The sequence below is a fragment of the Parasteatoda tepidariorum genome, chromosome 10, assembly GCF_982258835.1.
Source record: "Parasteatoda tepidariorum strain Cologne lab strain chromosome 10, Ptep-v5.0, whole genome shotgun sequence".
Taxonomy (NCBI): domain Eukaryota; kingdom Metazoa; phylum Arthropoda; class Arachnida; order Araneae; family Theridiidae; genus Parasteatoda; species Parasteatoda tepidariorum.
Window position 1 is genome coordinate 64,108,130 of NC_141764.1, and position 27,790 is coordinate 64,135,919.

The window sequence follows — 27,790 nt, forward strand, 5'->3', positions numbered from 1 at the left end:
TTAACTATGTAGTTGGAAGTTGTCTTTAACTTAAATCAAAGACGTTTCTAGATAAAAAAATAAATAAATAAAATGAATACAAAAAACATCTGTCCTAAAATAGTATTTTCTCTGAATAAACGTCTAAAAGACTTTTAAATTATTAACAACATAAGTAAATTACGATATATTAATAAATTTGAGATTATATTTATTTAAATTTTTGTTAATTCATAACTCTAGCAGACAATTCCTAAGAAAAAACACTGAAATAATAGGGGGCCCCCTAAATGTGGGGGCACTAGGCTTGTGCCTCTCAGACCACATGATAAATCAGGCCCTGATAAGCGTATTTCTTCAGCATTTCGCCATATTTGTGGAACTGATTATAGGTGACTTAAACAATTTTAAAGAAAACTTAACTCGTTAATCCAAAAAATTATGTCCAAAAGAAATTTTATTCAATATCCAAAATAACCTTTAAATGAATAAATTATTTTTTTCTATAATTATTTTATTTCAATTAAATAGGAATTAGATATCATGACCAGTTTCGGTGAAGATAAAGGGGCAACAAAGTTGGATTTAGGACATTTAAGAAAACTAGAAGCTGTCGATATGTCTTTCAATGCAATCACTGAGTTGGGAGATGACTGGTTTGCTGAAGGACCTGCATCTTTGATTCACGTTCTATTTTCGAACAATAATATTGAAAAAGTTGGCGACAGAGCTTTTGCAAACGTCAACAAACTTGAATCATTTCATTTTGATGGAAACAGATTTGGGCATTTAAAGAGAAGTATGTTGCCAAATCCCGCATCTAGATTGGAAGAAATGGAATTGGAGTAAGTCACATGATAAGTAATTTCATAAAAAAATGATTCAGTTGACAACTTATACGTTTTTTTCTGTAGGATTTTTCGAGACATAGCAGATTTTATTGCGGTATCTAATTCTTAGTTTAATAATTAGTTTAACTCAAAATGATAAAACGATTTTTACTACCCCAGAATGTAGACAATTAAACACATACACGTAGAACCTCATATTTATTTTAAAGTGTTTTTTTCAATACCTGCTTGAAAATTCTTTTACAAAAAAGCTCGAAAGGTGGCAACTATTCACTATTTGTTAATACATCTTAATAGTATAAATTTGATTTATTTTAATCCCTAAAGATAGTTTATAGTAAGTTAGAATTTTATTTATTTATTTTTAATTTATGGCATTTATGAAGTGTGTAGGGTTTTTTCTAAAAAAAAATATTTTAATCTTTGGGCATCTTGTATACTTTCTCTTGATGTCTTAACAACATTTCATCTCAAAATGATAAATAAAGTTATGGTACTTACAGATTGTTTCGTAATCAGCATCTTTGATACAAATTTTCAGAAGTCTTATAAAAAATTAAGCGCATTATGGGGCAATTAAGCGCATCAAAAAAATGAAATTAAGCATGTCAAAAAGATGAGTGCATTAAGGGGCATTAATTAATATTGCAGCGAAAGAAAAAAATAAGTGCTATCGAAATCTTACGAATTATTATCGAGGAAAGGAGGACTGAAAACATGCATGTTCGATTGAAGGACTCCTGAAGAAGTAACAGAAGTTAAAAGACGACTATTAGAAATACACCCATGTTTCTTTTGATACAATACTACCATGTTTCTCGTACCATTTTTCTTTTGGTACAAATTTTGACGTTTCCTCACAAGTGATTCGACAGTTTGAATTCGATCGTGTTTTTGTTTTTTCTTTACTTAAATTTTGGTTTATAACTTTTTCAAAAAATATATATTAAAGGTGGTCATTGTGGGGCTCCCTTTATAAGTTTCAAGAATAGTTTTGAATATGCATACTTACGAGTTATCTAAAAAGAAACAAATCGATTTTTCGAAAATTTCATTGCTAGATGTCCATTCTTTATTTATATTTATTTTATATGACTCATTATTAATTTACATTATTTATATATATATATATATATATATATCTATATATATATATATATATCTATATATATATATAACTAACTAACTCAGTGGCGCGACAGCCCATTAAGAGGGCCAAGGCCGACTGTGCCCATCTCAGTTTTCTTGACCTTGGGCTCTGGGGTGCAGGAGCATATGTTCCGGTCAGGTGGTCAGCCGAACGCGGAACCCCCAGTGTTAGTTCCCAAGCATGCTTGGTACTCATTTTATCGACCCACTGAAGGGATGAAAGGCTGAGTCGGCCTTGCCCGGTCCAAGGATCGAACCAAGGACCTGTGGCACGACAGCGCGAAGCGCTACCGCTCAGCCACCGGGCGTCGTATATATATATATATATATATATATATATATATATATATATATATATATATATATATATATATATATATATATATATATATATATATATATATATATATATATATATATATATATATATATATATATATATATATATATATATATATATATATATATATATATATATATATATATATATATATATATATATATATATATATATATATATATATATATATATATATATATATATATATATATATATATATATATATATATATATATATATAAACGCAAAGAAAAAAAAAATTTTAATGGAAAAACGTAAAGGTCTTCATCAGGACGCATCCTTTACGAATAAATGCGATATTTCTGAATTAAGAATAACTATCCTAAGATAAAAATTACTAATAAGTTCAAAATATAGAGAAAACAATCAAAACAATGAAAAGAGAAGAAGAAAATTATTAAATTAAAATAAAATGAAACAAAATAACACAGTAAAAAAATAATAATAATAAAAAGCTGTATACACATATAATATATACATATATAATTCGTCTTTCAGCAACAATGCTTTTACAAGTCTCCCAGAAGATATATTCACAAACATGCCAGCTTTGAAAAGACTGACAATTAGAACAAATGGCTTGACTAGGATTCCAGAGCAAACTTTCAAGCCCATATGGGATCAGGTGAACATCGTTGATTTACGAGGTTCGTATCATTTAGGGATGATTACTTACAATTTTTTAATTCAAAACTGTTTTCTTCCAAAATTAGAACTACGGGCTTATGCTGTAAACATTAAATTCCTCATACTACAATTTTAGTTAATATGTCAATTAAAAGCAATATGTGTGCAAGACAATGTGCAAGTGCGAAAAACTTGTTACTGTAATTAGCATATTTATCCATCTTTTAAAATTTAATCTTTGTTTTAAAATGTTTTCATTTCTCGCCAGCCCTTCCTCTACATTCTAATTGTATATGTATTTATATTAAAATACCAATAGTAGTGATTCATTATATGCTTTGTGACCAGTAGTTGTGCCAGCACAAATAATTGGTTTGACCAATACCTACTAAAATAGAAAAGTTCTCAACACGGGTTACCATAAACAAGAAATTTGATCTTTTAGTAGTTCAAACGTAATGACATGGTTTGTGTTTTCCCCACTGCGTAGTTTATGTTCTTTATGTCGGACAACTAAATTGATCAATGCTGAGGCCTTCTCACTTCTAGGGGGTGTTGCTTTGACATATAATAAATACCACATAATTTAGCAACACATAAGCATCATTGTTGCTCATTAAGTTGGTCAACTATTTCTATTTGCATATTTATAATCTATGGGTTTACTAAACAGGGCTACGATGTAATGAATCGCACTTTTTATTTATAAATTTAGTAAAAAAATAAGTTATTTATCAAAATAAACATTTAATTTATGAATATAAAACGTAAATAAATACCTGATGAAGATATATTAGAATTTAAAATTTTTTAATTGCAATCTTCAAGAACATCCAAATTGCATTGTAGTATCAACTAAAAAAAATTTTTTTTGGCATTCTTTAAATTAAAAAATTATCTTTTGTCCATTCTTCTGTAAATTATCATATCTTGGAAAAACTTAGTACAACATCAACATTTGCCATAGGAGAAACGAGCGAGATTCAATGCAAAATTTGCACTATTAATTTTTCGTGTATATATATATATATATATATATATATATATATATATATATATATATATATATATATATATATATATATATATATATATATATATATATATATATATATATATATATATATATATAATAATTTTCATATGAATCATAAGTTAGCATAGTCTTCAACGTCATTTTTTAATGTTGTAATTTGTTTTCTTAAGGAAATCCAATCATATGCGATTCCCAACTTGACTGGATTGCTAAGCTGAAATCTAAAACTGCTGTATTTGGAAGATGTGATGGCCCTGAAGACCAACGTGGCGTTGAACTTAATGACTTTATAAGTGGAAGATAATTAACTGCTCTTAATAAATAAAAAAATAGTAATTTTTTCCTCGTTTTTTTTTTCTTCTCTTTTTACGCACAAATCAATACACATATGTACACGCTTCAGTTCAAAGCATATTAGCAAACAATTAGGGCTGTATATTATGAAAAAATAAAATTTTAAAAAATGAAGCAAATTCTTTAACTCAGGGTAGGAAATGCTTTAGTACTATCAAACCGCAAGATACGTCACGAACCGTAAATGGCAAAGACGTTTTCAGTTTAACTAGCAAAAATATTTAGATATTTTTACTGTCAGTGATATTTTGGTATTTTTATTTCCTTTCGATATTTTTATATTTGTTGGCAAAGAATTTAGTAAGTAAAAAAGGGGGAAATCCCGCCAATAAGTTTTTACAATGGATGGTGTTTTCTACACTAGGGAGCGCTGCAAGTTCGGGACTGCCTAAATTTCCGGGATACTGTTTCAGTTGTATTTTAAAGCCATTTGGCATCATTGTGTTTTGAGATTCTTGCAAACAATGCATTTGATTACTTATTACTCATGTTTACAATGCTAACAATACTTGTGTTTACAATACTAAAAGTGTTAACACTAACGTAAGATGGTGCACAGCTTGCAACACGAACAAACAGTAATAAACAAATGGAAAGAGGCCAAATCAAGACTGCCAAAAAAGCGAGTTATTCAAAATCTAGCAACCATGTCACCTTTTTTAATAATAAATAACAAAATAACTAAAACAAATTTTCACTCCAAACTCCCCAGAATTTCATAATAACATTAATATCTTATGAAATACGGCAGATTTGAGCTCAGAAATTATCTAGTTTATTTCTTTTATTGAAAACAAAATTATCCGTTTGAAAACATCGCCTATCAGAATAACATGTAGTAAGCAGCTGCAAACTTTTTAACCGGAACTAGAGTAGGTCCCAAGCTCGAGATTGTAATTGTTTACATTTCTATTGAAAACACCATCCATAAGTTTCCACACCAGAACACCATTTAAAGAATCGGCGATTCGCGATCGCAACATTCCAATACGCCATCTGGGTAGAAAACCCGATTCCATGTCTGAACCCTCCACCTTTCCTACTCCTGTGCTCAGTTGTATGGGAATGTACTTCGATATGGATGGTTGACTGAATGTAAATAATAACAAGCATAAATAAGATAATAAGCACAAATGTATAATAAGAATGTAACTAAAACCAGAAGAAATTTTGAAGAATTCTGGTGTATCCCTCCGCTTATGTTATGCTAACGAGGCGATTTGTGAACAGGCTTCATATTCTAGGTAGTTTTATTATTGTGCTTTGTGTTTAAATTTACGCGTAATTTTACCATTCATAAGAATTATCTGTTATTTTTCAACTCTAACAAATCGTCAGCCTAAAACAAATTTCACAAAATTAACTTCACAGAATAAATTAATTGTAAAGTTAGCCATGATTTGAATGTTATCCCTTATTTGACTGTATTTGTGCCAAATCGCACCATTTGTTATTTTTTGAGTTGCAACATAGCAAGCTTGCGGAGTCTTCTGAATTCATTTGTTGTTTGTTTCGTTAAAAGTTAGATTGAAAAAACGTGTTATATTGAAAGCACTGCGAGCATAATAATATTGGATGGAGAGTTCTTTTAAGCTTAGGCTTAAAAACAATTGGAAGCAGTAACGCGGAGTTTTATTAAGTTGTTTTTCATTTACGTCACACTAGAGCTGCACAATAGGCTATAGCGACGGTCTGAGAATCATCCCTCAGGATGATCCGAAGACAAGCCATCACTATTTTGATCCTCTGCAGAGGGGATGGCACCCCCGCTTCAGTAGCCCGACTACATGCACTCGAAGCCGAGCACTTTACAGTAGAACAGTTTAACGAGGACCAATACCGCACACCCTCCGTCCTTACGCAGACTGATCCAAGTGGTCACCCAGCCGCACACTGACAGCAGCCAATGATGCTTAACTTCAGTGATCTGCTGGGAACAGTGTCTTAACGATCAGTTCACTGCGAGACGTAGTAACGCGGAAGTGTTACGACGAATTTTAGCCCCTAGAGCCATTTGCACGTACCTTTACTCGGTCAATTCGCCAATTCTTTGAATTATTTCACACTCATTTCCAGAATTTGCGATCAAAATGGGCTACAGGTGGTGTAGAGCAGAACTCTCTACCTATGTCATGATTTCACCATTAGCGTGTGGAGAGTCATAGGAAAAAGAAGTACGTTAGTACGTTAGTCTCTTTCTTGAAATTCAAGCAGATTAAAGACTTTAAAGTTAGGAAATTATATAAAAATGAAAACTATACTGAGCTTAGTTCTAAAAGAAAGCTCTGTAGTAATTTCAAAAATTGTTTTTGACAATTGAATGCGAAAAATATTTAGGAATGGGGAAATTATCGTAGTACGTTCCTATACAACTGAGAAAAGAAGGAGAGGGAAGGGGGAGAGCGCAGGACATGGAACCGGTCTTCTCCCCACGTGATGTATTCAAGTGTCGGGATCGCAAATTTTCCCCTTTCATAATATTTACGGTTTTCAACTGTCAAAAGTATTTTCTAAACTTTCCACAACGCTTTCTTTAAGAACTATGTTCAATGCAGTTTTGAGTTCGATATAGTTTCCTCGATAAAATTTTTTTAATTTGTCTGAAAATCAAGACGGAAAATTATGTACCACCATCTCTTATTGGTGATCGAAATAGGTTACAGATGGAGTAGAGTAGAACTCTCTACTTATGGCAACACTTCGCGTGCTTTCACCATTAGCGTGTGGAGAGTCGTAGAAGAAGGAAGTACGTTAGTTTCTGTCTTGATTTTTAAATGGATTGAAATCTTTTATCTGAAATCTTTTAAATCTGTATGGAACTGAAAACTGCATAAACCATAGTTCTAAAAGAAAGCGTCATGATAATTTAAAAAAATATTTTTAGCAAATAAATACGAAAAATATTATGAAAAGGAGAAATATCGTAGTACATTCCTATACAACTGAAAAGAGGAGAAAGGGGAAGGGCCAAAGGCATGGAACCGGTCGTCTCCCTCAGATGGCGTACTCGAGGGTTGCGATCGCCTATGACTATCCACGAGCTAAGGGTGAAACCATATGAAGTTTTGCCATAGGTAGAGAGTTCTGCGCAGCACCATCAGTAGCCCATTTTGATCGCAAATTCTGGAAATGAGTGTGAAATAATTCAAAGAATTGGCGAATTGATAGATAACGTCAAATGGTATATATTTAAAAGACAGCTAGTAAATATATTTGAAAGGAAATTTTCAGTGGCGACTTCGAGCACGAATTTACTCCCTCTACCCCCATCATTGCTTTAGAGGTATATATATATATATATATATATATATCAGGGTAACAAACCCCGATATTTCGTTATTGTTTTTAATTTACATTTGTAGAAATAATAAGTCGATAGATTTTAACAGGCTTTATTTACTGGAGTATGATGTAAACAGAATCTCACCCACTCTCCAGCCGGAGGGGGAAAGATACAGATTCCCGTCAAAACGACGGAGTTCAGATGGTAAACATGAAACATCAAAAGACACGCAAAAATCATTGCTCTTGAGTTTTATACGATACTTAAAATGTGTAAACAGGGCAGTCATATTGCATTAATTGTATTCCTACGCCTCATTAAAATTATTTATTACTCATAGAAAATCGTTTAATCCTTCCTTATATGGAAGTGAAAGATCTTAAAATAACTTCTCTTTTGAAATATAAATCTAATTATTATTCATTGGTATGTTTTCAACCTTGGAGTCCCAAAATAGAATTTCTACTTTTAGTTTATTTTTAATCGAAATGTACAAGTTTAAAAACATTATATATAACAGGAGTCGCATAAATGTGGCGACAAACTTTTAGCGGAGATAAGGCACATCATCAGGGTTAAAATTGTATCAGAACCCATGTCCGGAAATGTTACACATGGATAAATGCTCTTCCGTGTTATTACCTGCTCAGAAGCACATGAAGGAACAGTTTATAATAGGGGAAACGCTCCTAGCAGTGTATGACGATATTTCCGGGCATAAGTTCCTATGCAGTTTTAAACCTGATAATATGCCTTAACTCCGCAGGAAGTTTATCGCAAGATTTACACAACTCCTGTAATAGATAATGTTTTAAAACTTGTGCATTTCGACAAAAATAGACTAAAAATGTCATTTGAAAAAAAAACTGTCGCTTGTAGAGAGAAACTGGTTGCAGTTTTGAAATCAATGATACGAAAGTATCCAAGGTGTGTTAGAAAGCTCATAGAAAAATTGTTCCCCAGCGTTGTTGATTGATAAACAAGAAGATGAAAAAAATTGAGTCGTTAGAGATAATCGAATACTCAGGAGCTTTGTCTCTGAATGCATGAGACGCTAATCAGGACCTCCTCGAAAGGAGGGGGAGTTCCGGGGGATAAGCTTCTAATTGAAGTATCAAAACGTTGTCGGTGACATTCTTCATCATTTTTTGTCAATTTTTTTTTTTTAATCATTGGAGTAGCAGGAAATCACGATGTGGTTAGGTCGGGATAGCTTGGTTTGCAGGGCGCTGGACTCACTTTTGTGAAAATGGAAGTTCGAATCCAGCAGGCTGAAGACTCCACTTCTAGTAATCTGTCGGGTCACAAAGTTCTCCATGTTTCCATAACAAATCAATACCTCTGAGGGTATAGAAGATCTCTGGATTTGAAAATTGATCGTTCTCTGATTCAGGTCAAAATTACGATTTGTGGACGAATAAATGGATGTATAAAGGAGTCCACCCTGTAAGCGGGTGTGACGTATGGGTGTGACAGAAGTCGAATTCTCGGCCATAGACGGCACCAGACGAAAACAAGAACAATCGCACCACCTCCGCCCTAATGACAACAACAATGATGCGGTAAACTCCCGAGGAAAATCATTTACTCAAAACAATACTGATGCAGGCACTAGGATCACTGTCATATGGCGGTTTCGTTTACTAGTCTTACCTTTCTCTGACATGCATTACTTTCTTTTTTTAGTTCTTTTAAAATTTTCTCTGTGTCTCCCGTGACATGTTTTTTAATCTGAATTTTTATTATTCAAAACTTTCGTTTTATTTTTCTTTATAATCAGGTAAACTTTTTTTTATATGTATAAAATATAGTTTTAAAAGAAATTACTTAAGGGTGCCCCTGTCCTTGTGGATAATAAAAATACTATTGTTTTCATAAGTTTCAAAGCTAAGAATGTTTCAATTTCAATATTCTAATAGCTTCAATTTAAAACAACTAAAGTTGTTTAGATAATTATTAACTGATCCCAAAGTAAGGAAACCTATTTATTTCTTAGCAACTTTCAAATTAAATAAAATGTATTGATTTTTGAGTGATGGTTTCTAGTTTCCAAAGATTCTATATTTACACTAAAAAAAAATTTCTAACTTCTAATACAGCTATTTAAAGTTATTGACCTGTGCTATTTACATTATATTAAACTAATACATAAAACCGAGGAACTGCAATGTCTAAAAAATTTTAAGCAATGTAGCATTCCATAATCAGAACATAAAAAATTTCCTGAAGCAGATATCTCTTAACATATAATACGCAATAAAAGCCATAAACTAAAAAAAGGTTATCGCTCTCTTTTTTTTCGAACATATTATTGTTGATGTATTTTTAATCACAAGTATTACTGAGCAGCTCTGTTATGATCGATATATACTGGTCTATTTTCCTAAAAACATAGAGCAATATATATGTTATTATTATATAATGTCTTTTCATATATGTTATTATTATACAATAGTTATTATTATATAATAGTATAATAGTACCTGGGGCTTGAGCGGCTACCAGGCGCGACGGCAGGTGGTGGATAGCCGAATGTCCTGTAGCACTGACAGGATAGCCTCTGAATAGCAAATAGGAGGTCGCGAACCAACTCCCGTAACCCAGGTGTTACGCGACCCGTGCCTTGGGTGAATGGCACTGCGGTTATAGTGTCTTAACGGAGCCTCTAGTTTGACTGGCGAACATCTAGAGTAATTGCCTTACCCAGTAACTCAGGCAATGCTGGGCTGACTTTCTTTACCTGAGCTTTTTATTTGAGGTAATTTATGGCTGAAAATGACAAAAATACAACTCAAATTACTGCATTTGCAGGTGAAAATCCCAAAGTAGACCTTTCTGCAAAAGAAAAGGAAACTAGGGAAAAACCAACTGAAGGAGATAAAATGAACCCTTCATCAAAAGAGGTAGAAATGACCTCTACCCAATCAACATCTCAAGTGGGGCAGGAAGCTATTAATAGCATGACTGCCTCCATGGATGGGATCAAACTTAAAAAAAGACTATCTGGTGCACAGAAAAAGAAACTTGCCCGAGAAAAGAAGATGGCTGAAGGTACCTGGGTAGAAAAACACAAACCAAAGCAGAGAGGCGAGAAAAGACAAAGCCAAAGGATGGAACAAGATGTAGCCCCAAAGGCTGCCAGGAAAGAAGGACCTGAAGGTATAACCTTTAAGGAAGCTCTAACCGCAGTTAAAATGGCTGTGATTCTTGAAGGACATCCTCTTGAGCGCTTATCCGAAGAACAGGCCCTAGACCTTGAGTTCTTGATAACTGAAAAAATTTCTAGAAATGAAGAGGGTTTTGTCCCCACTTTTCTTTCTTGCAGACTAGAAAATGGGGCACTTATCATCAATTGTGCAGATCTGGGGAGCTCTAAGTGGCTGGAACAGATTGTAGTTGAGATAAACCCATGGCAGGAGCAAACTCTCTTGGTAGGAGAGGCAAGGAAACTTGTCAGAACTACTAAGATCATTGCTAAACTGCCGAAAGTCTGTAGTAAACTGGAGTCCAAAGAGGTTCTGAGAAAGATTGAGGCACAAAATGGTGGGCTTACTCCAACCGAATGGAACATACTTCATCGGAAGAATGAACCATCAGGACAGACCATCGTCCTTAGCGTGCCTGAACTGGACGCGGCTACACTTGGCAAAAGGGGATATAAATTTTATATCGGACTTCACCAAGTTCAAGCCAAAGTCCTAGACAAACCTTCCAAAAACGATGGGGGTGAAGGTTCTTCAAGCCAACATCCACCACAGTAGAAGTGGCACCACAAACCTCACCAAGAAATTTCTTGATGAGGATTTTCACCTGGCCCTGATCCAAGAACCTTGGCTTGTCAGGGGAAAAATCAGTGGCCTCAAAGGAACAAAAGGTAAGCTCATTTATAATCTTAATAGTGATGCTAGAACATGTATCCTAATAGATAAAGATATTAAGGTTCTACTCTCCTTATGCCTTCTGACTGCATGGAGAGAAAGTACGTGTTTGAAAGACCATTTGAAGTAGTTTTTCCTACCAGAGAAGAATGGGATAACAACACGATCGATACAAAAAATGATGATCTAATCTGGTATACCGATGGATCAAAGAAAGGTAACCTCTCAGGACTGGGTGTCTGTGGCTTGTCACCAAGATTCAACCTTTTTGAAGGTCTTGGGGAGTATGCTACTGTCTTTCAGGCGGAGGTACTTGCTATTGTAAACTGTCTGCAGATAAACATTAAGAAAGGCTACCATGGTAAGCGGATTCTTATTTTCAGCGACAGTCAAGCAGCCTTGATGGCTCTTTACTCATTTCAAGTAAAATCAAAAATTGTTCTGGAATGCAAGAATCTCCTAATAGAACTGGCAAAAAGGAATAAAATCATTCTTATTTGGGTACCAGGGCATATGGGAATTGATGGTAATGAAAGAGCTGATGAACTCGCAAAACAGGGATCCTCTTTCAATCCAATAGGAACGGAACCCTTCTGTGGAATCAATATGAAGACTACAAAGAAGGCCCTCCTAAAATGGGAAAAACAGGAGATGAACAAAGTTTGGCGCAATTCTCCTGGACAAAAACATGCTAAAAGCATGATCAGCAGCCCTTCTGCAAAAATTGCTTCTGAAATTCTTAGGCTCCCAAGATTGAAGATTCAAACAATTGTAGGCTTCATCACTGGGCATTATCATTTCAGGAAACATCTACATAGATTGGGACTTTTCGAACAAGAACCAACATGTCGGAAATGCCGTGAAGCGGTAGAATCAGCACATCACATCCTATACGAATGTGATGCCCTCGCCCTTACGCGCCTCACTACCTTAGGCAATCCATATCCTAAAGAGCTTCACCTTAATTCCATTAAGGGACTGTCAGACTATATTAATAAAGTAGGCGACCCGAGACAATGGAACTAGGAAAAATTGGGCTTGGAGTATGGTACAAAATGCAACATGTGCAGAGGTGCCACATATCTGACAAGCTCAAGCAAGAAGAAGAAGAAAAGATAAAATGTTCTCCTACTTGTGACAAATTGAGTATTGCATATCAAACTATTTTTTATAACAGTTCAATTTTCAGTTTTCATGAAATTGCGCAGGAAGCTCAATGAACAGAATCACTTGGGAAGCAAAACATTTCAACTTTAGATAGAAGATTTGTATTTCTTCTCATACTACAAATTATAGCTGAACAACCACCTAGAGTTGACAACATCATGTTTACAAATGTTTTGTTTTTTCTTATAAATGAATTTTATAGTTTGTATCTATCTATGTAAGAACATTAGAAAAGAAATAAGTTCCGGTTGACCACAAAGTCTGCTAGAGAAAATAAGCTCCGCCTACAGATAAGGTGAATAAGTCCATTTTGATTTCAATGCGCCCTCTAGAAACAAACAAGTTAAAAACTTTCAGATCAACCTGACATCTGCTAAAAATATTATGTACTAAATTAGTTTGTTGATTAGCGTCAAAGTAATTTTTAAAGTCAGCTGATTCAAACCTATGGAACAGCTGTTTTGTTTGCTGTTATTGTTATGGTTCAGTCTGAAAATAGATGCTATTTCAAAGGACGGGCGAAAATGTGGGAAATCTTCAAAATGACAGTATGAATCTGTCTAATCGATCCAAGCATGAGGTGTTTTTATTTTAAGGTTTATCTCTAATGTAACTTAACAGCAATTGAGCCATTAACTCAAAACATAAGTCTTTGTTTTGCTTTTAAACAACTGCGCATTTGTTTATTGTTCGGTGTAATAGCCTTTCATTATCCTTCTATCTATTGTTCATACATATTAGTACCTGAATCTCAATACATTACACATATCTTATATTTTATAACATTTTCTTTTATAATGATATTGCAGCGAAACACCAATTAAAATTAAATTATTTTTAGCAATTACTAATATTGCTAATTTTATTAAATAAGTTATGTTTGTTTCAATTTTTTAATAAATATCTAGGACGAAAAAAACAATAGCAGCATTTAAATATGCATTCACCTATTTGATGTAAAAATTTTATTTTATAACTCATAACTCAAATCATCGATTCATTGCTCTTATAAGTAAGCAGTAGTGACTGGAATGTTTCTAGGTTTATGTTAATGTTATCTTGTTTTGAACAGTTGTACTAAAAAAGGACTTTATATCATCTCATTTATAATTCTTTTATTAATAAAATATATTGAAGTTACAAAAAAAAATTGCTTTTTAGAGTATGTGTTTTTCAAAAGATTAGTTTGTTTGAATTTTTATTGTGGTGAAATTTTATTATCTTTGAAATTAAGAATATGAGATGAATGAAATTATGAATAGGAGGAGATGATATGTTTACAATGAGAATGTGCTTGTTTGGTTTAATTTAATTTAAAACATGTAATATGAATGAATAAATAAGTTGATTGATAAAATTTTCTATGCAGTAAAATAAATATTTCTTGCTTTTTAGTTTGTATAATTTTATAGTATTTTAATTTGACAAAAAAAAAAAAAAAATTCACTGCTGTTATTTTGCTGTAGAATATTTATTTCCTTTTGTAGAATATTTATTTTAATTTATGTTTTAAACATTTTCTTTTATACTTATTAATTTTTAAATTTAGAATGTGATATGTCAAGGGTGCCTACAGATTTTATCTCAAAAGTTTTTGTTTAAAAAGAAAAATAGGACAGCATTTTTGCAATTAAGTAAACATTTCCTTCCAAGGATATTGGCATCTAAGTATATTTTATTGGGAATCACAACACAATCAGACATTTTTATTATTACTGTTAAATGAATTTTTTTTTTTTTTTTTTTTTTGCATTCGATCACTGTATTGCCTTGTTAACCTTTATTTAAATCTCTCTCTAGTTCTAAGAAATCAAAAACATTGAAAAGTTCACTTAGTTTTGAAGATGAGTGTAGTAATTTCTCATTCATTTGGAAATTTAATTAAAAAAAGATTTATAACTTATTTTTAAGAAAGGTTTCCTTTCAAATATGAATAACCTGAAGGGCTTGAAATTAATAGTAGGTAGTCTGTTGATGTGAGACCACTAAAAATTACTTGGACCACCAAAAAATAATTAACAGTGGTTCTCAGGACCTGCAATCGATGTAATGCCCTTTTTGCTTTGTTTTGTGTTTTAGCCTGTTTTATTGTTACAAATTGTATATTTTTTCATATCATTGTATATTTTTTCAAAATTCCGAATTTTACTCATCGTTTTATGTATTGTAATTATTTATTTTAGTAATTTCTTTTAACAAAAATATTGCAACAGAAAATAAACCAGTGAAAATGAGTTCTGAATAGCAATATATTTTAGTCACTGGTCCACGGACAAGTGATAAATTTTTTTTTTGCCCTCACTTGAATGTAAATACTCTAGAGAGACAGACAATTCAATTTGTTTTTTCCAATGTGTTTAAGAAATGCAGCGCGACCATGAAAAAGGAAGTGGGACTTGGGTGTTTTCTATAATGTTAAGGCTGGCTGCTGTATTAAAAAGGGAATAAATTTATAAAGAATTTCGATTATATTACAGTTAAAAGAAAATAAATAGAACTGTTATGTGAAAAATTTGCTGCATATACTGAAATTAAAGAAAAACTACCTATGAATTAATGTTTTTATAGATTATCCTAAAATAATTTGAATAGTATAAATCTCCGTTAACTTTGATGAAAGGGCATCCTTGTAGTATATCTCATTTATTTTCAATTTTATTAATTGTTATTTTTATTTTTTTAATTTGTTGAGTTTGATATATTTTTGCCTAGCCCTTATTTCTTATATAAATTGTTCCTTAGAAAACTGGATTGTTTTTGAAATCTTGGACGGGTTCAATGATATGGATGAGAATACTACTTCTGGAAGATAAATCATGTTAAAAAAAATTAGAAAAATGGCAAAGGTATAGTATTTGACAGGTTAAATGTTGGTTGTTATGAATATGTTTGTTTGATATTGTCTTGATTGGAAAATTGTGATTTGCGTTTGTTATATTTATTTTATTATTTTGATTTTTATGCTTCTGTGCTTTCATTTTTCTTCTGTGGTATTTTTCTAATTTTGTTTGTTGTGAACACCTGTGGCTTTCTCAGAAATCTTTTCAAATGGTGTTAACTCTCTCTCTCATCCTGTTGTTGCTCTTATAATTCCTGTCTGTGTTTTTATAGCATTTTTGATTTGAATGTTAATGTTATTAATTTAAATTGTTTATAAGATCTAAGGATTTTTTTCTTTTATGTTATATATGTATTTGATTTTTTTTTTTTTTTTGTTTGTGTAAATTCTAGGTATTTGAATTTATTTATTTATAAACGGTACAAGTAAAGGGTAAAGATCAGTACATCTTGATAGCAGATTCAAATGTATACATTAATTTTATTAGGTTTAGTGTAGGATAATTTTATTAGGTTGGCATTTTAAACCTAAATGCTCCCCCTTCGATAAATACATTTTGTGTTCTTCCTTAAATTCTACAAGATGTCTAGCACATATGGCATTCAGCCTACTCTGCTTGTCTCTGGCTCGGTATCTTGTAACTTTTAATCTTGTCGGCTCAGTGTCCTTAAGGTCTCTGCCATATATATTATTTTTATAACCTTCGTTAAACAGCAGACCTAATTTTGGGTTTACGACTAATGTTCAGGTCCGTAGCCTTGTAATTTTTAATCCAATCCAGAAGACAAGGGAACTCCTGGATCAAGCATTGGGTGAAACTTGCCTATGTGGAGAACTTTTTGATGGAACTAACCTGCATTTGAGTTACATGGAGTGGAAAGCCATAAAAACCTTCCATGGTTTGCTTGGCCTCAAGGGGACTCTAATGCAAGATCCGTCTACCACTGCAAATATTTTACGCCAGCACTGTGAGACGAGTGCAGAATTGCATTGACCAGCAATCGCTGGGATTTGAATGTGGTTCACCTCATTGGAAGAAGAATGCTCTGTCCCCTAACCCACCCTGGTTTTGCCATATGTATTCTTTTGTCTATTCAGTTTTTTCTGCAGTCAGGAGCAGAAACATGTTATATCAAGATTTTCTTCAGACATGGCCACTCTATCTATTTACTTCCTCTTCACTAGTTTGCTTTTATTTATTTTTCGGTGGAACTTCAAATATCTATTATGAAACACCTCTAGTTCAGCTGTGTCTAATCTTTTTAAACATCATACTTCTGCACCATACAACAACACTGTTCTGATTTTCAATACACTGTTTTTAGTTAAGTTTAAAGCACCTCCAAAATTTTTTGAATGATGTTCTTGTCTTGGTGATTCTAGTTTTAATATTCATCTCTGTTATTTCCTCTAAATTTTTTGATAAAACTTTAATGCACTATTCTTTATTATTGAGCCTCTAAACAATTAATAATTTAAACAGTTGCAAACATGCATTTTGTTTCTTACTCTCTTTGAAAGGAAATATGATCTTGATTTTTCATTTCTTCTATATAAATTCCAAAAATGGAAGAAAACTAGTTAGTCATAAAAATGGTTTAGCTGCTAAGCTAATAACTATATCAATTCTCCAAGACCAATAACATATCTATCAGATGATTTTCCTATTATGTTTTATTCAACTTGAATAATTGGCTAATTGACTGAGCAGTTATAGAAAAAGAAGTAACACTACTTCTTCTGTGTATTTGTCTAATACCAATTAATTATCTATAAAGTTTCTAATTAAGCGCAAACATAGCAAGTTGGTTTAAAGATAATAGCAATTAACACTGTGTCATTAGTTGGGCATCCCCATTCAAGAAATGGCTATTACTTCCTTTTCTTATTGTTGGCATAAAATATATCCAAGTGAAAGCAGATAATTATTTGTCCATTACGTTTGAAATATTTTTTTATCGCTGAACATTGGAAATAGTTCATGTGATGAAAATATGAGCTGATTTCACATAAAATTCCTTCAGAGAAGACAAATTGTTCAGATTCTTGCAAGTTTGTTTTCTACTAGATTAAAATTCTTACAATATGGAGATTTATATAAACTATTTCATGTGAATTGGTTGTTTATCAAGATCAGTGATATAAAAATTACTCACCTCTAGCTATAATTTGTTTTGTTTTTTTATAAACGACAAATATTTGCAATTTTTGAAATTTTAATTGAAAAAGTCGTTAGACTAGAATAGCAATAGCATACATGTCTTTGGAATTAATAGTAATAGAATCTGCAAACATAACAAAGTTTTTTAAACTTAAAAAAGTAATTTCTTAAATAATTTATTTCAGGTACCAAAACTGTGATCTTAGTTCTATTTTTTTTTTCTTTCATTAACTTGTGGGGTTAGGCTATTGACAGTGTCAACCATCATCTATCTAAAGGTACCTACCTTCAGATAGAATCGAGTTAACATGGCTTATATACTAGTGGATTGGAATCGAATAATTATAGTTGTAGCTCTGCTACAATACTCCCCCACCAGAATTTTATGTGGACTCGAATTTGATGAATGGATATCACTAGTTGATTCATTGCTATTTTGTGAGATGATGGGAGAGCTGTATTAAGATCACCAGGCTTTGAGTGCTGGTGGTGAGAACTGTATTAAAATCATTGGACTTAGAGCACTAGTCTTGAGAGCTGCATTAAGATCACAGTTGTGTGTGGTCTCTTCTATGTTGCAATTAGCAGTCAAATGTGTACAGGCCCTGTTGTGTATGATTGGGACTGAATAGAAACAGCACAAGGAGTACAATGTCGCAGTCACAAATAGCAAGTTAACTGTCACGGTGTTCCATCCATCAAAGTAGGCATGTTCATATCGAAGTGGGCGTTTCTGTTGAGATAGGCTTGTCCGGGTCACCAATGTAGGGATATGCTACCAACAATGTCAACCGTCATCTATCTAAATGTTCCTCCAGATAGAATCGCTTTAATATGTCTTATATACTATTGGATTGAAATTGAATAATTGTAGTGGTAGCTACGCTAGGAATTTAAAGTCTATAGATTGATATTTCTGTGTGTAGCATGTATGTAATATTAATAATCTATTTTATATAGTGTAAATGGATTCTAATATAGTTAAATTACTCTTTTCATTTAGAAACTAACCTTAACTGCTGATAACATAATCTACCTCATGTATCTCGTTTCAATAATTAATTATTCAATCATGCAAGATATTTATGTATTATGTGCACTAAATAATTATAATTTAAAAACTGTGCACTGAGTAAATATTTTTTATTTAGTATTTATTTTATTTATATTTAAAATTAACTCAAAATATGTTTAATGTTATTTTATATATTAAAAAAAGAATTTATCTAAAATAATGGGAATATCTATTAATTCTTGACTTGCTTTTTTTTTCACCGGTTCCAAATAATAATACTAAAATTTTGGCCTACTGAAAATCAGTATACTATGAGTTCATTCAAGTTTATTGAATTTTAAAGTTTTAAACGTTAAAATTGTTTTGTGATTTGTAATATTTCACTCGTATCTGAAAACTTTATTTTATTAAATTGTAATTATGGTTGTAATTATGTGTTTTAGTGTAAAATACTTAGTTGATAATAATTTGCATTTGTCATTGTTATTTGTGCATCTTTGTCTTTCAAAATTTCAGCTTGATTTTAATAGCAGTAAATTTTGAAAATGTTGGTTATAGATAATGTTTTGTTTAAAGCCTCTAAAACCTAACAAATCGTGTATAAAGTTCATGCCTTGCAACTGAAATTAGATTACTAAATTCTTTTAACAACTGGTTGATCAAATCAAACTTCTACTGCTGTATTCCTTAGAATGTACTTGTTTACATTTGCACTCATAGATTCCTTTCACTGCTGCTTGCTTTTTCATCTGAATGCTTCACAGAATTTGTGAATAAGCACAATAGTTTTGCATCACCATTAACCAATTATAAAGTTTATAATAATAATAATAATAATAATAATAATAATATAAGATATTTGACACTAGTGGTCAGAAATCCTTAGATTAAATTTTATATTATCACTTTTAAAGTAATCAGGGTTTTAATTTTGTGAAAATTATTTTTTAATTGTAAGTTTTATTTAAATGTTTAAGTATATTTGCATGCATAACATAAATTATAATTTTTTTTTTAAAAAAAAAACATAATATGAGCAAAAAAACAAACAAAGAAACTTCACAATTCCTTATAATTTATATAAAATTCATAAATTTCTTTTCATTAGTTTTCACTTAAATTCTCTTTTACACAAATCTGTTTTGACCAATACTTTAGTACTGTAACAAAAAAATAGTATTTTTTTCATAAGTTTATAATGAATGCTTGGTTTCATTTTTAAAGATTATTAAGGATTTTAAACTGAATAGTTATGGGGATTTATTGCTGAGTCTTCCCTAATAATTAATTCTCTAGGTGATTTATTTGTTCCTAACCACTTAAAAGAAGTTTTTTGAGATTTCTTTTTTCTTTCATATTAATATTTCTTCATTTAAAACTTATTTCTGTAATACTTTGTTTTTTTATGTAATACATGTAGTTAGTAATAGTCCTGAATCCCCTTAAATACCTAGATCAAATCAAAACTGCCTAAAAGTTTAACTGTTTAACAGTTTTATTTTTATTATTTAATTTTTTTTTGTTGATAAATTTACTTTAGTAACAAAGTAGGGGAGCACAACCTGCAACCTAAAAGCTAGATTCCACCCTCAGATGATTAATGGGCAGCCCATTGCCTTGCAATCAAAAATTGAATGGAAAAACTTCAAAATTAGCATTAGAAAATGTAAAACTTTTTTTTTCTCAAACTAATCTTAAAAAAGAAAAAGAATCCATCCTTAGGCATTTTGATTTTTTTTAAAAACTATTCATTAATAAAAGCATCTTCAAAGCGAAAATATTTCAACTTTTTATTTAAAACTTAAAGATATAAAGAATTTATAGAAAATCACACCACTGCTATAATTGAATTTTTCTTAAGTTAAACAATGTTTTTAAAATACAAAACTTTAAATTTTTTTAGAAATTTTTTTGATTTAAAAATATTATTCACATACTTTGTCTATTAATTTTTAAGACAAATTGAAATTGCTCTTTTTTTATACTAAATAATAGTTATGATTATTATCTATTGATTTAAACTCTAAATTCCTCTGTGAGCCAAAAGGAAAAAAAAAATTATTTTTACTTACACCTTATATTAACATTGCAATATTTTTTGTTTTTAAATTTATTATCTTTCAAATCTTTGCTCTAATAAATTCGTTTTACTTATTTAATTTCTTGGTTTTATTTTTATTACATTTTAAAAAATACAACCAGGCTTATATTTTTTTATTTATTATTTTCTTCTTATATTATCTTAAAATTATATTTTTTATTTTAAATAATGCTACTTTTACTATTTGTTTTTACTTCATTTTAATGCTTTAATTTTCATCATATATTTTTCATAATTGATTTTTTAATAGCTTTTAATATTGTTAATTGAAATTTGTACATTGCCTTTAGATTTGCAAAGTTCTGTCTGAAGAAGACGCCATCATTAATAGAAAACTACCCAAAGAACTTTTGCTGAGGCAAGGCCATTAAAATTATTTAAATTTCTTTGTTGTTGTTTTTCTCTAATTTTTACTATTTTTGTTTTATGTTTGTTGTACTTACTCAACAATCAATTTTAACTTTATAAGTAGCATCACAAATGTCAGTAAATTATGTATTTGGTATTTATAGTTTGCATAAATGTAAAAGAGTTTAAAAATTATTGAAAAAATTAAATTTGACGAAGGGGAATTAAAGGGACGCAGAAAAAAAGAAAAGTAACTAGCTGTTTTGTAAACACAAATGATAAAATTAATTGCTACTGATGTACAATATCGGATGTGAACTATTTTGTAAAATTTCTTCTAAATGGCATCAATGCCATATACATTAATTTTTGACAAACTTGATGCGAAATAAATTAAATACTAATGGTATAAACAGTTCAGACTAAAAATTTCTTATGTAAATATTTTTCGGTATTATATTTTTATTTCATTTGCAGGATATTTTCATATCTAGATGTAGTATCATTATGTCGATGTGCTCAAGTTTCAAAGGTACATTATATTTAATAAAATCTGTGTAGTTAAATTGCATTAATTTAAAATGATTTAAATTATTTCTTTTGATAAATTTATATAATTAGCCAGGGTTCGTACAGACTCTTTATACTCCTTAGAAACTCCTTGGAAATAAAAAGGTCTCCAAGGAGTACTTGGAACTACTTAGATTTCCAAATTAGTCCTTAGAAACTCCTTACATTATTGTGTTCCATAGATGAACTTACTAAGTCTGCTGATGAATTTGCTGTCCAAGCAAGAGAATGAAATAATATGCCTTAGCTGTCAAAATCTAATAGTTTAAGAAAAACTTTAAAAGAAAAAAAAATTTGAATTGCAAGAGTTAGAGGAAGAAAATAACAGCAACTAATTTTAATTTTACATGTTACAAGCAAACTTAATTAATGATTTACTGTTTTTTTTTTAACATCTGTACTATGTACTTTAACAAGATTTATTAAAATATTTGAAGCTGGAAAATGTATTTATTTATGTGTGAAAGTGATAACTTTATCTATTTTTCTTGATGAAGTTTGACAAAGTCAAAATTTATTTCAAAAGGGCCAGCAAAAAATATCTTATGCAAAATATGCATTTTTGCAAGTTCTTTATAGTGACTGCTTTTTGATTTTTTTAAAAAAAAAAAAAAAAAAAAAAACAGTCTGGTTATCTTTTATGCAAAGTTTTTACATTTTGGACTCCTTGGATACTTCTTGGATTTCTTCTGATCTCTGTATGAACCCTGTAATTAGCTTTTCACATTAACAATGAATATAAATTATTCATTAGGCTTAGAAGTTTTATTTTTTTTTAGAAAGTTAATGCATAATTTTCAAAAGTGGTGACACGACTATTTTCTGTTTCGGTTTTGTAGATTATGATATATTAATGAACTCTTTCCCTGGGTCATTTCCTCATTGAATCTTAAATATTGATTCAGGATCATATCTTGTAAGTAACCTGTTTTGCAATGGGAATACTGAGGCGCATATATTGTGTAATGTCTTTTTAATGGTGTTCTAGTGTTAAACTTTACTTTTCTACAGTTTTTGTAGCAAATTGTTGTTTTTTCTGACTACTGAATGTTATTTCATTAAAACAATATTTTTTTAATATTAAATGTTTTTATGTACTTTGGTGAAGGTATTTCGAGAAAAGTCATACTATGATTTTTAAGTGGCTTTTACTAGATCCTCTGTTATTTAAATAATACTGTCTTTATGCCCTCTTTTTTTTTCAAAGTCTGCTTTTTAACAAAATATTTAATTTGAAATTGATATTTTTTAAATTGATCTAATTTATAAATTGTTTCTTATTTGCTTAGATATCTTTGAAAAAATCTTCATCAAAATCGCTAATTAACATTGTAAAAAACAATTTCTAACAATGAATAATTAACTTTTTTTTATTAATTTTGATTTCTTATGATTGTTGCAACATGCCATCTCACACTTTTTTTCCTTATGATAGGTTTTATTTTTAAAAAAAAGTTTAGTAATAAAATGTATTCTGTTGAAATGTTGTTTGTTCAATGAAACAAATTCTTGTTGATTTGTTATCAAAACAAAATCTATTAAATTTTGAAGAGGTATTTTTTTTATCCTAATTTATCTAGAATTTAAAAATGGTGAGAAACCGAAAAATAAATTTATTTATTTTTAATACTTTTTCATTTGGAATTGGAAATATGAATGTAGCTAGAATATTTTGACTAACTTTAAACTAATGATTGGACAATTACCCTTTATTGGATACTTACATACTGTGACATTGTTGGCCATAAACTTGATGTTTGCTCCATAATTCAGGATCATATCTTGTAAATAACCTGTTTTGCAATCACCAAAAAGAAATGGTTTTATATACCAAACCTTGTACCCAGAGAACATTTTGTGGCCACTGCCAATAGAAAGTAGTTGTACTGAAAGGATTAATAGCATTTCAGTTAACATTGAATTTTACAATTTATTTTATATTCATATATTTACAATTTCGTGTAACTTTTTTATGGGAAACATTGCTAACTTTCATATTTAAGTCAACAGACATTTCTACATTTTTCATCGAAAGATTCATTTAAGTTCCATGACCTCAGAATGTTCTATGAATCTCTCCATCTTTTTATTTTTTCAAATGAGTTGTGTAACTGAAATATGTTAATTTATCCAGTTACAGTACAATAATTTCATTTCTTTTGAAGGACTTCATTTTTGAAAACAAAATTTGATTTATCCTAAGGTGAATTTTAATTTTTTATAGTGATTTCTTTACTTCAGCTTGATAAATCAAAATAACATTCGTGTATCGGTAGTAAGCGCATTATGTTTCAAATGTTAAATTTTTTTGGCGAGCAAGTTGACACGCTTTCTTAGCAATTGAATATTTTTTCTATTGCCTAAATTTCATAAAAAAATTAGCATAGTGTATCTTTTATCTTCTATACGCTTATAAATATTTATGAACCTATTTATTTATTTATTTAGCTCTAATAAATACTGTAAAATTAAAAGAGTGAAGAAAACAAATAATTAAAAATTACTTTTTAATTTAAATTATGTTTTTAAAACCTTTCTCTAATTTTTTTTTATAATTTTAAATTACATACAATGCATCAAAAGCCACAATTGTTCTATTTGTGTAAAACCAAAATTGTTCTATTTGGTATGTTGTAAAATTATGATTTGTGAGGAAGATTTATTTTCAGAAGATGCCACATTCACATTTATTTATTACCCACTAAAGCTTATTTTCTATTTTGTGGTGTGAGTCTTCTAAGAGTTAGGAATTAAGGATATCACATCTCTATATTCCATTATATTAAAAGAATGTATTTCTTCCTTTAATTATCTAATCCAATAGGAATTTTTTTCCAACATTTTTTTAACTTTGTATGTGTATCAATCTTGTAAATTAATTTTACATTTAAGCATTTCAAAAATTTGTCCATTAAATTTGTGATTCTCTTTATTTACAACTTCTAGGCTTGGAATATACTTGCACTAGATGGCAGCAACTGGCAGAGAATCGACCTGTTTAACTTTCAAACTGATATTGAAGTATATTTTCTTTTTTTATTAACAATAAAACAATGTTGCTCTGAACAAAGTAGTCCTTTATCTCTTTCAGCTAACAAAATTTCTTATCTAAAATCCATGATTTAAAATTTTAAAAAGATGTTTTTATAGCCATTATATTTATGAAAAATTACTTCGAGCTGATTGTAACTGCATTTTATTACTTACACATAAGCATGAGTAATGCTTGCATTTTAAGTCTGACTAGCATCCATTAGAGGTTTTGGGAACCTTTTGCATAATTAACATGCAAAGCTTCATAGTCTGGAAATTGGGTAGTTATTTCATTTCTTCTTTTGACACATATTATTTAAATTTACGAAATTTCTCATTATCCTAAATTTTGATGTTAATTTTTAAAAGATAATTTATATCCATTGTATTTATAAAAAATTACATTGAAAATTATAAGCACATTATATGGTTTACACATTAGCATAAGTAAAGCTCTCCTTTTTAATTCTTACAAGCTTGCAATTGATGATTTGACATCCAGTTTCAAAACTTCCATGAATCATGCTGTTTTTCTATTTATTGCATGATTAACATAGGAAGCTGTATAATCTTTAAGTTGGTAAATATTTTTCTTCTTGTTTTGACAAATACGATACATATTTGTGAAAAATTTCAGCCAAACATCTTATTTTTTATTTTAACACATCATTATTTACTTTTTAATGTAGCATCCATTATATTGCCAGTTTTACTCAAGTGATGTACAAAATATTAATCATAATAAAAATTGTGTATGTAAAAAAGTATTTTTCTATTTTATCTTTAATATACCCTAAAGTCTCGATAGTTCAAGTCTCAATTGTTCAAGTTTCCCATAAAATCAAACTTGTGAAATGAAGATCGGTCTTGTTCCCAAATAATACACAACAAGTGGAAGGATTACTACGTTTTGTTTTACTATGACTAAACATTAAAAAATTATAATGTGTGTTAAACACTGAAATATATAAATTGTTTGTTTAGACAAAAAAATAGTAGACAATTATTTTAAAGTACAATTAACCTGGTGCGGTAATATAATGAATATTGTAACTTGGTGTAATTCAGAAAATGTACCCTAATCATCTAATGTAAGTAAACTTTCTTTAAATATGATATATTTTCAATTAAATACTGAAATTTAAAAATGGCTTTGTTTCCATTTATTTAAATATTTATTGAATTTTAATTCCTCCTTGAATTATTGAGACACTATTGTAATTATTTTAACACTGTCAGGATTCATATTAGCATAATTTAAAAAACTTCTTCAACACCGTTTTGAGAATTCTTCCCACACCATTTCAAATTAACAAGGTTACACTGTGTTGTTTATAAACATGTGTTACAATATTATGCAGTGCTTTTGAATCTTGCCAAATTCTAGAAAAATCAAATGGGAGTTATAGAGACTTCCCAGAATGCATTTTTTTTATATGTACCTCTAATGTTATTTTTATTATTTTTTTATTAAGTTTTAAATTTAATAAAGTTACTTGTAAGTATTATGCATGTAAAAAAATATTTGTTAATTTCAAGAATCCTTTGTATTGACTTAGCAGTCTTCTTCAATAAACACTACTTCTTCAATAACTCTAAATTTACCTGACCATTTAACTAATATTGTTTTTGTTAAGGTGCATCTAAGTTAATCAAAAATTAAATTTAGAGTTTGAGAAAACAACTTATGACTAAAGTTTTTATTCTAAATTTGATTTACGTACAATATTTTTCTTTGTTTTTTAAGAAAAATATTGTACTAAGTCTAAGTTTTTCTCTTTTTTTTTTTAAAGAGTAATAATTATTTTGTAGGATATATGCTACTAACAGTTCTTCTGCCATTGCATTTCTTTTAAGTTTAATTAAGACAATTTATAATCTATGACAATTTGGGTTTTAGGGAATTGTTGTGGAAAATATTTCAAAACGATGTGGAGGCTTCTTAAAGAAGTTAAGCTTGAGAGGCTGTCAAAGTGTAGAAGATGCAGCTCTTAAGTATGTTTCAGAAACATTTGTACCTGTTTTTACTTTATAACTTTAAATTAACAACTTTAGCTTAACATTTGAATTTATAAGATTCAATTAATATTATTTCTTAAAATGATATACTGTCTATATTGAACATGTAACTCTATAACAGCAGAATTTCCTTTCAATGTAAAAGCTTTAATCAAAAGAAAAGCATGTTAGGACTATGCTAGAATTTTCATAAAGGGGATCATAGGTATAATTAAAAAAAAAATGCACTAACTGCATTTGAACCCTGATATCATGAACTTTGATAACACACTTAATTGTGATCATTAATCTGAATTCCGCACTCATTTGATCATAGAAACTAAATTCTTTTGTAATTTTTGCTGGATTTTGATTTCACAAACTATTTTTTAACTACAAACTGCTTTTTATCTAATTTGTTTCACCTTTTCATTCATTTTTTTTTAAAATTTCTGTTCAGTATTTAATACATTCAACCAACCAAAGCAATACAATACGTTTACTATAATTTTATAATGACTGTTTATTATATGGGTTGTTAACCATTTTTATTAATAAATAAAATGAAAAACATTTCCAAATCTTTGCTTAATTTTGCTTATGCCTCTGGGGAGAATATAATGAAAAAAGTGTATTATGTCATAAATATTATGATTTAAATTTAAAAATCTTTTAATATAATAGTCCTGCTACTGGCTATTGACTTTCTCTTATGTATTACTAATAAATTTTAGAGAAAAACATGTATTACTAATAAATTTTAGAGAAAAACATGTATTACTAATAGATTTTAGAGAAAAACATGTATTACTAATAAATTTTAGAGAAAAACATATCTGGATGTAATATTTTGATAAAAATATTTAAAAAACATAAAAATATTATGACATAATAAATTTTTTTTATAATATTTCATCAGCACAGCAAGCATATGTGTAAGATCATTGACATATCACAATTTTTTTCTAAAGTAATTCCTTGAAGCAATAATTTTTTTTTTTTTTTTTATGAAAAAAATAAATAAAAGCTAATTAGTAAAA

General features: G+C 29.8%; 3 protein-coding genes across 12 annotated transcripts in view; all 3 read left to right on the forward strand.

The window, feature by feature from the left end:
* The window catches only part of LOC122273931 (leucine-rich repeat transmembrane protein FLRT2-like), a 50,173-nt gene extending 45,830 nt beyond the window's left edge, over positions 1-4,343 (forward strand). For all 7 annotated transcript variants that reach the window (XM_087154088.1, XM_087154089.1, XM_087154093.1 and 4 more), the window contains 3 exons: positions 511-824; positions 2,839-2,987; positions 4,174-4,343. In XM_087154088.1, the coding sequence (XP_087010214.1) occupies positions 511-824; positions 2,839-2,987; positions 4,174-4,307 (597 nt within the window). In that variant the 3' untranslated portion in view covers positions 4,308-4,343. The remainder of the gene's footprint in view (positions 1-510; positions 825-2,838; positions 2,988-4,173) is intronic.
* A 7,250-nt stretch (positions 4,344-11,593) lies between these two features.
* LOC147802996 (uncharacterized) lies at positions 11,594-12,544 on the forward strand. The gene has a single exon (XM_087152818.1). The coding sequence runs from the start codon at positions 11,594-11,596 to the stop codon at positions 12,542-12,544; it is 951 nt and encodes a 316-aa protein (XP_087008944.1).
* Positions 12,545-13,089: 545 nt separating this feature from the next.
* LOC107455009 (F-box/LRR-repeat protein 2) overlaps positions 13,090-27,790 on the forward strand; it is a 37,834-nt gene continuing 23,133 nt past the window's right edge. Inside the window, exons 1-6 of one of the 4 annotated variants that reach the window (XM_016072401.5) lie at positions 13,090-13,265; positions 15,428-15,531; positions 21,092-21,159; positions 21,627-21,681; positions 24,666-24,740; positions 26,653-26,747. In XM_016072401.5, coding sequence (XP_015927887.1) covers positions 15,502-15,531; positions 21,092-21,159; positions 21,627-21,681; positions 24,666-24,740; positions 26,653-26,747 — 323 coding nt within the window. In that variant the 5' untranslated portion in view covers positions 13,090-13,265; positions 15,428-15,501. Of the gene's footprint in view, positions 13,282-13,356; positions 13,381-15,427; positions 15,532-21,091; positions 21,160-21,626; positions 21,682-24,665; positions 24,741-26,652; positions 26,748-27,790 lie in introns of those variants that run through there. The other 3 variants (XM_043042107.3, XM_043042111.3, XM_043042102.3) reach the window with 3 other exon arrangements.